General features: G+C 44.9%; 1 protein-coding gene across 12 annotated transcripts in view; it reads right to left on the bottom strand.

Moving 5' to 3' along the window:
* Window positions 1–18768, bottom strand: part of LOC135507014 (type II inositol 3,4-bisphosphate 4-phosphatase-like) — a 333119-nt gene that overhangs the window by 160421 nt on the left and 153930 nt on the right. For 10 of the 12 annotated variants that reach the window (XM_064926488.1, XM_064926482.1, XM_064926486.1 and 7 more), the window contains one exon: window positions 3543–3661. In XM_064926488.1, the coding sequence (XP_064782560.1) occupies window positions 3543–3661 (119 nt within the window). Of the gene's footprint in view, window positions 1–74; window positions 234–1627; window positions 1932–3542; window positions 3662–18768 lie in introns of those variants that run through there. The other 2 variants (XM_064926490.1, XM_064926491.1) reach the window with 2 other exon arrangements.

Here is an 18768-nt window from a genome sequence, read left to right as displayed (position 1 = left end):
ATGCACACACACACACACACCTCAAATTCCCTGGACAAGACATTCTGAACTGAATAGCCTTCTTTCATACTTACCAGCATGTTTGGCAACTCCATCTACAGCCACATTCACACAGCGGTACAAACAGGTAGAGTGGAGGAGCAGCAGTAGTACTGCAGAGAGAAGTAGTTAGACAGTCAGTCAATGGGCCAGCCAGTCAGGCAGTATGTCTACGGCAGTAGGGGAGACAGCTGCGTATATAGACAGCGACGCCCCTCTCGGTGCCTTTGGGTTACAGACCTCCAAGGAATGGGCGAGGCATTACACTATTAGAGTGTGTGTGTGTGTGTGTGTGTGTGTGGGTGTGGAGGGGGAGTATCTTCCCATGGCACGAGGCTCTCGAAGACAGTTGGCTCTCACCCATTTCCTTGACACTCATCATATTCACACACACACACACACACACACACACACACACACACACACACACACACACAAACAAACAAACCTCGCTTCACTAGCATGACATGAAAGGCTTGTTTTATCCTACTGGGCACTTGGCCCCACAGCATGCCATCAAATCCCTTTTTTGAGAAGGCCACTCCTGGGCCCTTGGCGGTAATGGCTTTCAGAATAAGATTTTCCCATAGACAAACAGATTACAGTGGGGCCTAAATGTCACCCTCTCTGTTCTGTCGGTCTCCTCTCTCAGAGGTACAGTATATAACCCACACCACTCTGGGTGCTTAGAGATGGTGAGAGGGTATCTCCAATAGTGTTTACACTTGAGCCCAACATGTCTGATAGAACTGATTGATAGGACAGATTGCTTTGAAGTCTGTTGATACCTACTGCTATTATTTATACATTTAACTTTATGCCCAACATTTCAAACAAAAATAATTTAAATGTAAAAAAGGGTCTTTGTCCTATAGGCTTCACACTGCCCCAAGATGGACTGTTTAGGATAAGGAAACACCTGCTCTGTAAGGCTTCAATAACACCCTGATCACATATGTGGGGGTGAGAGAGAGAGAGGGGGGGCAGTCTGTCTCCAGGCATAGCGGGAGCTGCCAGTCTGGTAAGACCCAGCTGCTGGACACCAGCGCCTCTGGGAACAACACACGGCAGCCGGCCTGTCACCGACATATTCACACTTCATACACAGACATGTGTGAGCACACACACACGCATGCGCACGCACACACAGGGCCTTTCCCCTTTTAACCGGAGAGGTCAATGAAGGAACAGCTGCAGCACTGGGGAATGATGGACAGACAGACAGACAGAGCTCAATTAAACAATGTAGTATAGGGACTCCCTATGGCTGGCCACACACACACAAACTCTGTATGGTGTACTGCCAGTTTAGTGTTATTTTTCAGTCTCGTACTGTAAAAGCATTCCTGATGCTATTTGTTCTTGTCTGTTATCCTTGGAAAATAAATACAAGTTGACCCCCCCAAAAAAGTGATACGTAATGAATTAGAGAAACTAGTCATTCCAATACATCAACCAGTCAGATACAGAAGTTACACTGCGTCTGGTTCAACAGGTACAATACCCTGCGACTATAAATCCAGAGACACGTCGACAGTACGATCAGAAGAGATCTCCACGGCTACACACATAGAGTATCCATACGTACCCTCCTTTTAAGAAGCCGAAAGCAACAGTCCATGTTGTTCTCAGATCCCTCTCCAAAGCAAGAGTCACATTACAGCTATGGAATCACACTAGTCCTGCAGCTGAGCCGTACTGTACTGCTAACTGCTGTACCACATCCTGTGTTTTCCACTTGGACCCAGACCCAGAGTGAGTGGAGGACGAGGACTCCTTTTATTTTCTATTGCGTTTCTACAGTAAGAGACGAAGGAAAACAGTCAATCTTCCTGTTGCTTAATCAGCTAGATAAGAGAGAGATTCAACCCCGTCTTTGTGTTCTCTCACATGAGCCCTCAGTCTGTGACGGAGAGGAGGGGGGAAGAAAGGGAAAGACAAGTGACTGATTTGTTGAGGTGTGTGTGTGTGTGTAATGGTGGAAAATGACTCAAGTAAAAGTGAAAGTTGCCCATTAAAATAATTTGGTTTTAAATATACTTAAGTATCAAAAGTAAGTGTAATTGCTAAAATATACTCAAGTATTCATTTTAAATCTCAAATTCCTTATATTAAGCAAACCAGACAGCACAATTAGACTTTTACATTTACAAATAGCCAGGGGCACACTCCAACACCATTTACATGATTTATTATTTTTACTTAAGTACTTTACACCACTGTGTGTGTGTGTGTGTGTGTTCTAGGTGGGTATTCCAGCCCGGGACAGATGTTGCCGCCCCGAAAACACTTGTGCTCTTGTTGCCATGGTAATGACACTCCAGCTCTGAGGGCAATAAAAGAGGCATGCCAAAGGTCGGAGGGCACAGACACTTCCGTGAGACTGTATGGAGCGCAGAGACTCAACACACACACACACACACACAGAGGGCACAGGCAGACAGTCTGCTACTGCAGTTGACTGACTGATAGTCAGATTGAGACAGAAAGAGAGACTCTAACCACAAATCAGAGAGAAAGAGAGAGAGAGAACATTATTCCCATGCCAATAAATCCCTTGAATTGAGACAGAGATAGAGAGAATGAGAAAGAGAGAGAGAACATTATTCCCATGCCAATAAATCCCTTGAATTGAGACAGAGATAGAATGAGAATGAGAATGAGGGAGGGAACAAAAGAGAGCAAGCAAATGAGAGCGAGAAAGACTTAACAGGCTGACTACACTGCTCGCGTTGCAAAATAAATTTAAAAATCTATATTATTCAATTATTGCACCCACATTGCTTGCGCGCGCCAACGAGATTGCACTGCAAGTCCTGCCTCTCCCATCTCCTCATTGGTTATACCCACGTGGGTGACTGAAGACGAATGAGGTCAGTGGCGGTAATGCACCTCATTTATGAAAGTTGCCAATCGCAATATAAAGTCAAGAGAAGAAAAAGCCTGGAAGGATTGGAGATGACTGGAAACGATTTGGTTGACCGTTTTATGTGTGGATTAATTGGTGGAGTAGAGGACCTTGTGCATTTCAGGTAAAATAACAACTCAATGTTTATATCCCAGGATGAATTAGCTAGCAACAACAAGCTAGCTAGCTAAATTGCCATAAATGTTTAATATTTTTTGACCTGTCCCCAAATTAATATAATTGGTGTTGAGTGTTATGATATTTTAACCTGAGTGTCGTGATCACATTTGGTGTGGGGGGACAAAATACATTTATGCACGATGGCGCATGCACGCACCCGGTTTGGGTTCCATGTTAACCACAACAGCAATAGCAACTTAGACCCAGTGAACCAGAGCGACCCTTTAACAGTAAAAATAACAATCACCGGCAGAGAAAGGGAGTGAGATAGCAAAAGAGTGTGTGTGAGAGAAAGACGGAGTGAAAATGAGTGGAGGTAGCTGCATTAAGTGGCTTGTGAAAGGGTGTGTGTGTGTATGTGTCAGTGCATATGCGTGTGTGTGTATATGTGTCAGTGCATATGCATGTGCCTTACCTCTACTATCTCTGTGCAGGCTTGGGAGACCAGGTATTGTTCCCGGGGGTCGATGACAGCAACCTGGACTAGAGCATTGGGCGTCCTGTCTCTGCCAGAGCCAATCAGATCCCTGCACTCTGGAGAAGGGGAGGACACACACACACACAGAGATAGAGAGAAAGAGTGGGGGAGGAGAGAGAAAGATGGAGCAGAGAGAGAGAGAGAGAGAGAGAGTTGATGAAAGGGGGAGGGCAGAGAGAGAGGACAGTCAGTATAGTACATTCCCCAAGTAAAACCCCAACATCAAACAACACAAGGTTGAATAGAAAGGTCAAAAGGGAAAGGGGAAGGAGAGGAAGGAGGAGGGAAATCACCACGACCCCACCATTCCCGGGGCATGAGGTGAGAGTGGTGGAAGGATAAAAAAATGTTTTACAACTATTTCTCAGGGAAGTATCCTCACTGTACAGGAAATGGGAAGTCATATGTCCTTAGTTCTGGAAAGCAGCTTGTCTCCTGAGACCCAGTCATCAAACTAACATGGCTGCCAGTCAGTCTTCTCTCTTCCTTCTTTCCTCAGCTGAGTGAGTGTGCTGAGGACTGTCCGTTTTATTAGGATTTAATGTTAGTCAGTGAAACCCCTGGTTAGTCCCTAGTTCCTCCAGGCTTCCTGTTTGGCAGGAAGGCTGGGACGAGGGGAGGCGAGGGGACGAGGGGAGGCTAGGCCATCATAGGAAACCAACACTTCCTGTCCAGGAATGGTCACTCCCTCTCTGGCTCAGTATGAGGCTGTGGTCACCAGTATTTACTGTAAAGCGATATTGGACAATACATGTAGATTTTGAAGCAACCACAAAGAGCCATATGCTGTCACTGAATGGTTGAAAATCTGACTACAGTGCTCTATGATGACTAGACAGGGTGGAATATCTGACTACAGTGCTCTATGACGACTAGACAGGGTGGAATATCTGACTACAGTGCTCTAGGACAATATACAGGGTGTAATATCTGACTACAGTGCTCTAGGACTACTAGACAGGGTGTAATATCTGACTACAGTGCTCTAGGACTACTAGACAGGGTGTGATATCTGACTACAGTGCTCTAGGACAATAGACAGGGTGTAATATCTGACTACAGTGCTCTAGGACTACTAGACAGGGTGTAATATCTGACTACAGTGCTCTAGGACTACTAGACAGGGTGTGATATCTGACTACAGTGCTCTAGGACAATAGACATGGTGTAATATCTGACTACAGTGCTCTAGGAAAATAGACAGGGTGTAATCTGACTACAGTGCTCTAGGACTACTAGACAGGGTGTGATATCTGACTACAGTGCTCTAGGACTAGTAGACATGGTGTAATATCTGACTACAGTGCTCTAGGACTACTAGACAGGGTGTGATATCTGACGACAGGGCTCTAGGACTACTAGACAGGGTGTAATATCTGACTACAGTGCTCTAAGTCTACAGGGTGAGACATCTGAATCAGGACATTGGACCACGTCCAAATGGTGCACTTCATCCAACTAGCAACATTCTGGCAGACAAACGAGAATTGATCCGCTCTGAAAATGCGTTGTCACTATAGCACATTATTTAGTGAAATCGTAACCCCGAGTAACATTACTCAATAGAACAAAAATCCATAAAAGCAGCAAAATATGACAGAAGGTTGTTCTTTTTATGTGTAATTCCCCCTCGGAGGGTCGATTTTACAGAATAAGCGACTGTACGGGCACAGAAAATAAAAAGGCTACAACAAGGGAGAATTGAAGAAGAGTCAAGAGGAAGCTACAGAGTTAGCCCAGGAGTTAAAAGATGAATGGTGCTAAGGCATAAAACACTAGCTTTGCTGTAAAGACCTTTGCTGGAGTCTCAGTGAACTGGTCCATCTAGCATTCTCTGATCTTTGGAGGATGAGAGTGTGAGAGACACGGGGCTATGCACTGGGACACACACCAAGACAACGGGTTACTCTGTAGAATTTAATCTCTTCCTTAGTTGGGTTATACCATACTACACGAAGTAGATGTACAGCTGAATGCAGGCAGAAACATGCACGGACACACACATATGCATACAGGCAAGCACTTACGACTCACACAAAAACATTTTTTTGTTGTCCTTATGTAAATTGCAGCCAGTACCAGCCATTTTCCTACCTACAGCATTAGAATGACGTACTGACGCCACATAAAACACAGCATTCCTAACCTAGCCCACAATGTCTGCTGTGTGGATCGAGCAGTCAACAAGTCGAGCAGTCATTTGAAAGAGTAAGAACATTTCAGCGAGACAACTCAAAGGCGAAATCCATTAATGCCAAGATAATGGAATTCATTGCCCTTAACAATCAACCGTTCTCTGTCGAGGGGGGTGTTGGCTTTCGCGACGAGTCGAGCACTGGTACACACTACCATGTGCTCTATTTTTCAGATGTTGCCTTCCAGGAAATACATAGTAATAGCTTCACTGCTATTAGCGTCACGACATACTACTGAACTCCGTTTGGGTCTTTGCGTGTCAAAAACGATACGTCAAACAACACTGTTTGACGAGTTAAATAAGCTTTTAATTTGACACGTCAAATAACAGTTCTATTACAGAATGTTGTATGTTCTGAATTTACACGTGCAAGCTAAGCGACACCACTACTATCAGTAGCACTGTCGAATCTGTACAAAAATTCTGCAAACAAGCAAACAACGGCCACGAACAATGTGTTTACAATACCGCGTTGGTAATAAAGATTCATTTGTTTGACCGCAACTTCTGGGGTAGCTAGCTTTAGCTTGGTACCTAGCTAGCACCAATACAACCAGCCTGAAAACAATGACAAGTAGAAACTGCAGTTATTTTCATTATTCTTAGAAATGATTTCAGAATCCTTGTGAGTAAGTATTAGCTAGGTTGCCACTTGTTGTTCGCCCATTGAAATCAGCTCATGAAAAAATAAATAACTAGCCAGCTACTTAACCCTGTTGCCCAAAGCTAAGGTTATAAGCAGCCAGCTAGCTTCATCTGTCTGTACGGGCACTAGCCACAATAAGGATTAGGTACAATAGTGGAATTTGCAGTTTGCCTTCAAAATAAAAGTACCTCTTTGAAAGTGATGCAGAAGGTTTCAATTGGTGGAATCATGCCATATTTAGACTAGATAACATTAAACAAAGTTTGAATGTGATGCAATGAAATATGGTATCAGTCTACTCAGTGACACCCACAGAACACAACTGTGAAGAGATTACGCAAATATTAGTGTTGTAGCACTTATCGCAGGACTGTGACTGTGTGAAATCACCTCCCCCAGTCAGCCTATTGTGTGTATTGACATTCATTTTGCACTGTACATCTTTACCTAAGGATTGGGAATCAATGAAATGTGGTATCAGTTTACTCAATACCAAAGATATTTTTTCCCAACGTCCTCCTCAGCATTATCAGACTCCTAAAAATCCATGCAGTATTGTTTTTCCTTGGGAATAGTGTTCAATACACATAGGTTGACGAATGTGGCTCAATTCACAGTTGTTTCAGAGTCCCGCAATAAGAGCTCCGACGCTAATGTTCTCTGGGTGTCACTGAATAGACTGATACCTCATGTCATCGCAATACTAGCTGGGTTCGAGTCCAGCCGGTCGCGACGGGGAGATCCATGGGGCGGTGCACAATTGGCCCAGCGTCGTCCGGGTTAGGGAAGAGTTGTGCCGGCACGGATGTCCTTGTCCTATCGCTCACTAGCGACTCCTGTGGCGGGCCGTGCGCAGTGCACGTTGACACGGTTGCCAGGTGTATGGTGTTTCCCCCAACACATTGGTGGGCATTGTGTCAAGAGGCAGTGCGGCTTGGCTAGGTTGTGTTTCGGAGGACGCACAGCTCTCGGCCTTCACCTCTCCCGAGTCCGTTCAGTAGTTGCAGAGTTGAGCCAAGACTGTAACTACCAATTGGAAAACACAAAATTGGGGAGAAAAAAGGGGTAGAAAAAAAGAATGATTTATCATTCAATCGATGACCCCATTCAAACCGTGTGACATCAGAAATACGCCTAAATCACATAATTTAATTCCATTTCCTCTTTAGGTTGTTGGTGTCTCTTTGCCCAGTCAGTGAAATGGACACAAATATTTCCTGAATGCTTTTTATTAGACCAAAAAGAGTGGATGGAATAGCAGAATAGCAGCCTGCTGTATGGAACTTACTAACAACACTCTAGGTAACATGATACTCTCAAAGAGCCTCTTCTCTGACACAAATGGTGTCCAAATGGAGCGAGAGACAGAGAGCAAGAGGGAGAAAGCGAGAAAAATAGAGACAGACAGGAGAGAGCAAGAGAGCGAGAGCGAACAGGTTGAGAGAGCGAGAGAGAACAGGTTGAGAGAGCGAGAGCGAACAGGTTGAGAGAGCGAACAGGTTGAGAGAGCGAGAGCGAACAGGTTGAGAGAGCAAGAGCGAACAGGTTGAGAGAGCAAGAGCGAACAGGTTGAGAGAGCGAGAGCGAACAGGTTGAGAGAGCGAGAGCGAACAGGTTGAGAGAGCGAGAGAGAACAGGTTGAGAGAGAGAACAGGTTGAGAGAGAGAACAGGTTGAGAGAGAGAGAACAGGTTGAGAGAGAGAGAACAGGTTGAGAGAGAGAGAACAGGTTGAGAGAGAGAGAACAGGTTGAGAGAGAGAGGGTAAGGTAAGGAGAGTTAGAGAGAGATAATGGGAAGAGGAATAGAAGGAGAGAAGGATTGAGTGAAGTGATAGAATGCAAGAAAGAGAGGGAGTGGGTGAGTCATGAAAATACTAGAGGAGGTCTGACCACGCCAGATGTAATGCAGCCCGTTAGGCTAATTGGCTGGCTCGATCTGGATTAAAGTCCTTCAGCATTAAAGCAAATTACTTTCTGCTCCGATGCAATGGCTACAATCATCGCTAATTTATCATCCTAAAATAGCCAAGACTTTTATCTGAAAATATGGTGTTTTTCTGTGACTCCCTGGGGTTTGGGGTGACTAAATTGTATGGTTGTAAACTGAAATAATAACTTAGCTTTTAGTCTGATCATTATATGAATGATGAACAACCTTTCAAATTTACTGTCAACGGCATTATTATTTTAAATGATGATTTTGACCTTTGGCAGACAGACAGACAAGTGTACAGATAACAGTTGATTTTTACATTCCATTATGAGTATCCTCCTCTACTACAACAACACTGACAGTGGCACGTAGACAGACACAACAACACAGCAGTCATGGGGCACGACGAAGGCAGAAGTGAGGTAAAGGAGTCAGTTAAATAGATGGATTGAACCACAGTTTGAGACAGGGCCGTGTGACTAACAGTCCTTGTGGATCCGTAGTGACATAGTGACTGTCGTTGAGGTAACAGACAGTGTGACATATGGTATGGGGTGACAGGGACAACACATCCTCTTAGTAAATGTTGTCACCAGACTGGAGCAGACAGTCAACGTTCCAGTATTGGATTCCCCTGGGCTAATACATTTTCTTCATCACCGTGGGCTAGAAACAGCATGAGGTGTGAGTGTGTGTGTGTGTGTGTGTATGTGTGTATATGCGTGCTTGCAAGCAAGTGTGTGTCAGTACACGTGTGTCAGCCCACAAAAAAAACATCATAGATTAGCCTTTCGACCTTGGTTGCTCCAGGAGGCCACCAAGCATCTGCCATGCAAACTACTGCTCCAGAATGTGTATCCATCTAAAATCAGAGCTATAGGGAGATGCCTCCACCATGTCTAACCTGTTGTCATGGAGGAAAGGCTGCATCGCCAGGCAGAACAAAACAACACAGCCAACTACGATGCGGTGCCATCTCTCTGGTGCTATTCCATCGGATGGATTCTACATTGTGACGTTCCCCTGTTCTTCCACCAACAACCCAGATCTTACTATTAGATATGTTGGAGTTCCATTAATGGGCTGAAGAAAGCAGCGTTAGAACGGAGGAGGCAGAAGAACAGACATGCGCACAGAAACTCACACACACACTTCTATTTTCCCAAGGACCATAGAAGATCCGCTCCCTCTGTTCCTCAGCTTTACCCTACGTTTCATCATTTCTCTCTCTCTCTCTTTTTCTCTTGCTTCATATCTCGCTCTTTCTCCATCTCTCCCACAATCATAGCAACACATCCAATTGTCAAAGACTCCGGCCACGCTAGTCATAGACTGTTCTCTCTGCTACCGCACGGCAAGCAGTACTGGAGCACCAAGTCTAGGTCCAAGAGGCTTCTAAACAGCTTCTACCCCGAAGCCATAAGACTCCTGAACACCTAGCCAAATGGCTACCCTGACTATTTGCATCCCCCCCCCCCCCCCTATTTTACACCGCTGCTACTCTCTGTTGTTATCATCTATGCATAGTCACATTAATAACTCTACCTACATGTACATATTACCTCAACTAACCGGTGCCCCTGCACATTGACTCTGTACCGGTACCTCCATGTATACAGTCTCGCTATTGTTATTTTACTGCTGCTCTTTAATTACTTGTTACTTTTAATTCTTATCTGTATTTTTTTTAAACTGCATTGTTGAATTGGGGCTGGTAAGTAAGCATTTCACTGTAAGGTCTACACCTATTGTCTTGTGACTAATACAGTTTGATTTGAAGTGTGGTATAGCACTGGGGAGTTGCTCAACAGAGTTTGATCCTCTCCAGTTCAAAGGCTCAGAGGATCTCTGACAGGTCCTGGGATCTCACCTAATATCACACTCTACTGAGGATTGACATGTGACAGTGGACATCTCTATCCGCATCGCTTCACAGAGTGATAGGACCAAAGCCACAGCCATTAAATTCAACTGCTGACTTTATGAGGTCAGTAACATTTGAGATAGAGAGGGAGAGAGGGGAAGAAAGAAAGATGAAAAGGGAGAGAGAGAGAGGGGAAGAAAGAAAGATGAAAAGGGGAGAGAGAGAGAGAGAAAGAGGGAGATATGGAGAGAAAGAGAGAGAGAGAGAGAGAGAGAGATGGAGAGAGAAAGAGGGAGATATGGAGAGAAAGAGGGCTGGGGATGAGAGAGAGAGAAAAAGAGAAAAATGAATACTGAAATAGGGATATGAGAAAGAAACAGAAAAGAGAGAGGGAAAGAAAGAAAGGGCAAGAGGAAAAATGTGTATACATTGACACTTTACGACAAATTCACAGGGACTTTGTTTAAATACAGTGCCATCTCCCCTGTGACCTTACAGGGAATCTAAATTCCATTAGAAGGGCAAATGGAGAGAGAAAGGGAGAGAGTGGGGGTTGCTATGGGAGATTAATAAACCTCATCTGGAGAGTGGTGTATTTGTCTCCCATAGCAACCCCCACTCTCCAGATGAGGTTTATTAATCACGATAATTATATCAGCACTTCAATTATTTTGACAGCATTATTTGCATCTGCCGCCATTTTCACACCTGTTCAGTGTTCACCATCAGGTCTGTGGAAAATATAATGCCTTTTATATTACTACAATGGCAATTCATGTTGTGGAGAGAGTCTATACAACTGACATGTCAATTAAACAGAGAAAATGACAACCATATGATGTTAGACTAGTGAAAGATGTCGAATTAATGGACAGATGTTGATTCTGTGAAGTCAAAATACCAAATAAAGAACACGCACCATAAAGTGAGTAGCTGACTAGCGAATGATAATCTATACCAGGGGTCTCCAACAGGTTGACCGCTAGCTAGTAGCTCACAGCCCAACTATGAGTAGCTCGGCAAACAATTCCCGAAAGTATACGCAATGTTTCATGTGTTCCATTGCTAACGGTCATAAACCAATCTCACAAGTATGCGACACCGCAAGCTCCCAGCTACTAACTAATCAACGCAGCTTTGACATTATTCCACCCATGGTTAGCCACGATTGGCTTAAAAAAACAAACCTAACACAACATCTGCCAATTCATTTCCAGCAATATTGCCCCTGTCTGTCTGTGTGGCGCGCGCGTTTGTCTATTACTCCACTTGATGTGATAACCATCTTGTGAGTTGACAGAAATAATTTCCCCAAAACCCTTATCCATTAAATGCTAACGACAAAGGCGGCTTACCTTGCAAAAGTATACCATGAGTGAGTATATCATTTGTATCTATTATTTATTATTTGGAAACTTTGCCATGAAATGAACAGCAGCAGTACAGAACCATCGCTAGACCAGCACATTAAGCTCGATCAACACGTTCCTGTGCAATTAAAGGGACAGATGCTTAATTAAAGGGCCAGATGTGCAATTAAAGGGGAATTACACTCAAAAATCTATTTATTAGCTTTCTTCCAAACCCACATTTGTTTTGTCTTCTGCTGATATTTAGCAATTGACATGGATTCATAACATCCAATTTCGTTGTTTATCTATGAACAATTGTAATTTCAAGAGTGACCCCCCCCAAATAAAACTGAGAAAACATAATTTGAGAAAATATTAGACAGAATTTGGAAAATAATCACAGGTATTATATGGCCCCACTTAGAGTTGTTCATTAACCATTATTTTACTAGATATATTGACAGAAAACTACCTTCTCTTGTACACTAAGGACCCGGGAAGAGAAGAATGTGCTTATCTGAAAGCTAGAAAAAAAAATAGTAGCTCGCAACATGTTTCATTTTTTAAAAGTAGCTCTCATGCTAGAAAAGGTTAGAGACCCCTGATCAATACAAATGATAAATAAAGTGGCACACATCTCTTACCTGGCTTTGGACTTATTTAAATAGATGCTGATTGAGTGTCTTAACAGAAGAAAAAGCTCCAGTCAATCATTGAAGTGTGTTCGTACCATGTCAGATTGACATACAGTAACAGATGTTAACTGTTTGCATCCATGCTGAAGAGACTTTGCCTTCAAATTGGTGGTTCTTTTTCTGGGAAACAAATTGGCCACTTCCCTTCCTTTATCCTGTATCCATGCTGAGTTGAAATGATGATTGGGCCTTTGTTAAAGGAGCGACAGTACAGGGAGTTATACACCGGTTGCCTGGTGACCCAAACGGCTCTATGTTCGCCACATACTTCAGTCTGAGACTGCCATCATTGAAGTCATTTGTGGGGATGTCAAAATGCGGGGTGTTGTAGAAAACAAAGTCTTCAGTGATTGGATAATCTCTAACCATCAAAGCCCACATGTGTTCTGGCTCTGGCCCAACCCAACAGTTTCTGGACCAGTCAGGACGGTTAGAATGTGTTTACGTTCTAGAAATCGTCGTGGAGGTACTCCGATCCAGACTTATTGCGGAGAATAAATGAACTTCCGTGGGCTTGGCGTAGCATTTGGCTGGAGCAACTGCATCCTGCGCCAATTGCATCCAAATATACTATGGGGCTCCACTCTTTTGAAACGTTGAATGTGTGCATCCGTTGTTCCAACATCCAGGGTACATCCAAAATGGCACCCTATTCCCTATATAGCAAACAAAGTAGAGCACTATGTAGGGAATAGGAAGCCGTTTTCTAAGATCTTGCCGGGGTCATTTCCAAAATTTCCAATTGTTAGAAGTGTGTTTCTGTCTAGAACATTACTAGACAGAAGTAGATGAAGAGATGTACTGTACTGTAGTTAAAATGGCCTCCTGCCCCTCGCTTACACTCATTATAACATGGCTATGATCGTCAACACTAGTGATCAGAGTAAAGCTTGATCCACATTGACAAAAACTATTTGCAAAATTAAAAAGAAAAACTTAAAAAGTACAGTAAGGGGTTTTGAAATGCCCCCTCTGTGTGTGTGAAGTGGTTATTTCCCCTCTGTGTATAGCTCAGAGGTAACACACAGGTTACCTGAATGAGAAATGAAGGACATGACACTGGCGTTTGAAACATTGTTTTCCGACGTTGGCATTATCAAACGACACCTAATTTGTGTGCCGAGCGACAGCTAATGAGGGAAGCCGATTAATCAAGCTTTAATTGGTAGTTGACAGAGTGTGTTGGGAAGGTTTTGAAACCCCCCTTCAACCCCTCCCTTCCTCTCCTCCTCTACCCCACATCTCCTCCACTCCCCTGGGGTGTGAGTCTCATCTCAGCTGGGTGGACTGCCCGTGGACCCTGCCTAAACCCCAGAACACGGTACCCAGAGGAGGAGCTGCCAAGTTGGGCATCCTGATGCAGCGCCAGCCCCTCTCCACGGAGACTCCCCCTGGAGGCCACTGAGAGAGAGACTTCCTGTTGTGGCACAGGGCCATTGGGAATTCTGATGTTCGGAGGCTACTGGCTTCAACCAATCAAACACTGAACAGGAGGGTGTTATATGCAGAATCATCCCACTGTTTAGATCTCTAAAGAGAAAATTGTCCTTCCACACACCATGACTGCCTGAGAGACTAGCCACTGTGGCGGTCAAACAAAGTCCACAGGGAGATTAGGCACGGTGACTACAACCAATCAGGCTACAGTACAACTAAAGGCCATGGTGTCCGTATGCAGATTCATACTATGAATGTCTATGTAGGTCTTAGTTCCACAATGCCTGTAGTGTTTAGGCCAAACAAAGTCCATGGAATAGTGACAAACAATTATAACGGTAATACATAATGTGAACTCAGTCCACCTCAATGTGTTGACAGTACTGTTCAGACCTGCTGTAGGTATGATGTTGATATACATGCATCACTTCAAGCTGAATGTGTGGTCAAATGAGTGAATAAAAAGCCTAATGCGTGATTAATTTGGAGTGCATAGCCGGGCACACCGTTTGACACTGAATCATTCCTCCACAGTTACTAGGCAACAAGTGGAAATAACGCTAATGGTTCTGCGGCTGATGAATCCGAGGCGTGTTGAAGCGTTTTGGGTAACTGATAGGGACTACTTTTTAGCATTCTAAATTCTCCCCTTGGTGACCTCGTTCCCGAGTAGCAGCTATATTTGTTCAAAGATCGTTATGAGGTTAAATATTAGGTTATTGTAAATCTCTCAAGACTCTTCCCTTTTGCATTCAAAGTATGCAGAGTTCTTATTTAATTGTGCTGAGATAACAAACATAATAATTAGTAGCCTTTTTGTTCATATGTGTGGTTGGATATTGAAAGGATATCCTCCCACCTTGGTCGTTGCTTTGAAAATGTCACGGCCGTAAAAAGAAGTGGACCAAAGCGCAGCGTGGTGAGCGTAGATTTTCCTCTTTATTTTGGAATGACGCCAACAAAACAAGAAACAAAATGAACAACCGTGAAGCTTACAGGGCTTTGGTACCACAAACAAAGTTAACTACCCACACTAAAATATGGGAAAAAGGGCTAGTTAAGTATGATTCCCAATCAGAGACAACAATAGACAGCTGTCACTGATTGAGAACCATACCCGGCCAAAACAAAGAAATACCAAAACATAGAAAATAGAACATAGAATGCCCACACAAATCACACCCTGACCAAACCAAAATAGAGACAAAAGGTGCGGACTCCGGCCTATCCGCGGTGGCGGCTCTGGTGCGGGACGTAGACCCCGCTCCACCTCTGGCTCACCCCACTTTGGTAGCGACCTCTCTGCTGGCCCCCGGACTGGGGACCCTCTCTGCTGACCCCGGACTGGGGACACTCTCTGCAAGCCCCGGACTGGAGACCGTCGCTGGAGGCTCTGGACTGGAGGCCGTCGCTGTTGGCTCTGGACTGGAGGCTGTTGCTGGAGGCTCTGGACTGGAAGCTGTCGTTGGAGGCTTCGTGCCATGACTCCTCGCTGGAGGCTTCGTGCCATGGATCATCACTGGAGGCTTCTTGCCATGGATCATCACTGGAGGCTTCGTGCCATGGATCATCACTGGAGGCTTCGTGCCATGGATTATCACTGGAGGCTTCGTGCCATGGATCAACACTGGAGGCTTCTTGCCATGGATCATCATGTTTGTTTTACTCCATGTGTAACTCTATGTCGTTGAATGTGTCAAACTGCTTTGCTTTATCTTGGCCAGGTCGCAATTGTAAATGAGAACTTGTTCTCAACTTGCCTACCTGGTTAAATAAAGGTGAAATAAATCAAATAAAAAAATAAAAAAATCACTGGAGGCTTCATGCCATGGATCATCACTGGAGGCTTCATGCCATGGATCATCACTGGAGGCTTCTTGCCATGGATCATCACTGGAGGCTTCTTGCCATGGATCATCACTGGAGGCTTCATGCCATGGATCATCACTGGAGGCTTCTTGCCATGGATCATCACTGGAGGCTTCTTGCCATGGATCATCACTGGAGGCTTCATGCCATGGATCATCACTGGAGGCTTCTTGCCATGGATCATCACTGGAGGCTTCTTGCATCATTGGAGGCTTCTGGCACTCTCCCTGGGTCGACCGACCACCTCTCTACCTCCTCCCAGGTTGTCTCTGGTTCACACCTCGGCACCGCCGACCGTCCCGTGTGCCTCCTCCAAAAAAATGTTTTGGGGGGGCCGCTCCTAGCCACACTGCTTGGTCCTTTGGTGGTGGGTAGTTCTGTCACGGCCGTCAAAAGAAGTGGACCAAAGTGCAGTGTGGTGAACATACATTTTCCTTTTATTCTGGAATGACGCCAACAAAACAAGAAACAAGATAAACTACCGTAAAGCTTATGAGGGCTAAGTGCTGCTAACACAAGTCAACTACCCACACTGAAGGAATGAAAAAGGGCTACCTAAGTATGATTCCTAATCAGTGACAGCTGTCTATCGTTGTCCCGCCCTCCTTTCGGAAAAGCTGACCACGGCTCCATTTTGTTGCTCCCCGCCTACAGACAGAAGCTAAAACAAGAAGCTCCCGCGCTGAGGTCTGTTCAACGCTGGTCCGACCAATCTGATTCCACGCTCCAAGACTGCTTCCATCACGTGGACTGGGATATGTTTTGTATTGCGTCAAACAACAACATTGATGAATACGCTGATTCGGTGAGCGAGTTCATTAGAACGTGCGTTGAAGATGTCGTTCCCATAGCAACGATTAAAACATTCCCAAAACTGAAAGCGAGAACCACTGCTTTTAATAAGGGCAAGGTGACCGGAAACATGACCGAATACAAACAGTCTAGCTATTCCCTCCGCAGGCAATCAAACAAGCTAAGCGTCAGTATAGAGACAAAGTAGAATCGCAATTCAACGGCTCAGACACAAGAGGTATGTGGCAGGGTCTACAGTCAATCACGGATTACAAAAAGAAAACCAGCCCAGTCACGGACCAGGGTGTCTTGCTCCCAGGCAGACTAAATAACTTTTTTGCCCGCTTTACAGTGCCACTGACACGGCCCGCAACCAAAACATGCGGACTCTCCTTCACTACAGCCGAGGTGAGTAAAACATTAAACGTGTTATCCCTCGCAAGGCTGCAGGCCCAGACGGCATCCCCAGCCGCGCCCTCAGAGCATGCGCAGACCAGCTGGCTGGTGTGTTTACGGACATATTCAATCAATCCTTATCCCAGTCTTCTGTTCCCACATGCTTCAAGAGGGCCACCATTGTTCCTGTTCCCAAGAAAGCTAAGGGAACTGAGCTAAACGACTACCGCCCCGTAGCACTCACTTCCGTCATCATGAAGTGCTTTGAGAGACTAGTCAAGGACCATATCACCTCCACCCTACCTGACACCCTAGACCCACTCCAATTTGCTTACCGCCCAAATAGGTTGACAGATATATAGGTCCGCAAACTCAACCACACTGCACACTGCCCTAACCCATCTGGACAAGAGGAATACCTATGTGAGAATGCTGTTCATTGACTACAGCTCAGCATTTAACATCTTAGTACCCTCCAAGCTCGTCATCAAGCTTGAGACCCTGGGTCTCGACCCTGTCCTGTGCAACTGGGTACTGGACTTCCTGACGGGCCACCCCCAGGTGGTGAGGGTAGGTAACAACATCTCCACCCCGCTGATCCTCAACACTGGGGCCCCACAAGGGTGCGTTCTGAGCCCTCTCCTGTACTCCCTGTTCACCCACGACTGCGTGGCCACGCACGCCTCCAACTCAATCATCAAGTTTGCGGACGACATAACAGTGGTAGGCTTGATTACCAACAACGACGAGAGGGCCTACAGGGAGGAGGTGAGGGCCCTCGGAGTGTGGTGTCAGGAAAATAACCTCACACTCAACATCAACAAAACTAAGGAGATGATTGTGGACTTCAGGAAACAGCAGAGGGAACACCCCCTTATCCACATTGATGGGATAGTAGTGGAGAGGGTAGTAAGTTTTAAGTTCCTCGGCGTACACATCACAGACAAATTGAATTGGTCCACCCACACAGACAGTGTCGTGAAGAAGGCGCAGCAGCGCCTCTTCAACCTCAGGAGGCTGAAGAAATTTGGCTTGTCACCAAAAGCACTCACAAACTTCTACAGATGCACAATCGAGAGCATCCGGTCAGGCTGTATCACCGCTTGTTACGGAAACTGCTCCGCCCACAACTGTAAGGCTCTCCAGAGGGTAGTGAGGTCTGTACAACGCATCACCGGGGGCAAACTATCTGCCCTCCAGGACACCTACACCCCCCGATGTCACAGGAAGGCCATAAAGATCATCAAGGACAACAACCACCAGAGCCACTGCCTGTTCACCCCGCTATCATCCAGAAGGCGAGGTCAGTACAGGTGCATCAAAGCTGGGACCGAGAGACTGAAACACAGCTTCTATCTCAAGGCCATCAGACTGTTAAACAGCCACCACTAACATTGAGTGGCTGCTGCCAACACACTGACTCAACTCCAGCCACTTTAATAATGGGAATTGATGGGAATTGATGTAAAATATATCACTAGCCACTTTAAACAATGCTACTTAATATAATGTTTACATACCCTACATTATTCATCTCATATGTCTACGTATATACTGTACTCTATATCATCTACTGCATCTTTATGTACTACATGTATCACTAGCCACTTTAAACTATGCCACTGTTTACATACTCATCTCATATGTATATACTGTACTCGATACCATCTACTGCATCTTGCCTGTGCCGCTCTGTACCATCACTCATTCATATATCTTTATGTACATATTCTTTATCCCTTTACACTTGTGTGTGTATAAGGTAGTAGTTTTGGAATTGTTAGTTAGATTACTCGTTGGTTATTACTGCATTGTCGGAACTAGAAGCACAAGCATTTTGCTACACTCGCATTAACATCTGCTAACCATGTGTATGTGACAAATAAATTTGATTTGATTTGAGCATGTCAGCTTGTCAGAAACCTTCTCTTCGTAAGGTTAAAGTGAGAAGACATTCCAGCCGGGTGGAGTAGAACGCACAA

This window comes from Oncorhynchus masou, chromosome 20 (genome assembly GCF_036934945.1).
Source record: "Oncorhynchus masou masou isolate Uvic2021 chromosome 20, UVic_Omas_1.1, whole genome shotgun sequence".
Classification (NCBI taxonomy): domain Eukaryota; kingdom Metazoa; phylum Chordata; class Actinopteri; order Salmoniformes; family Salmonidae; genus Oncorhynchus; species Oncorhynchus masou.
The sequence above is the reverse complement of the archived record's forward strand: the minus strand, read 5'-3'. Positions and strand labels throughout refer to the sequence as shown.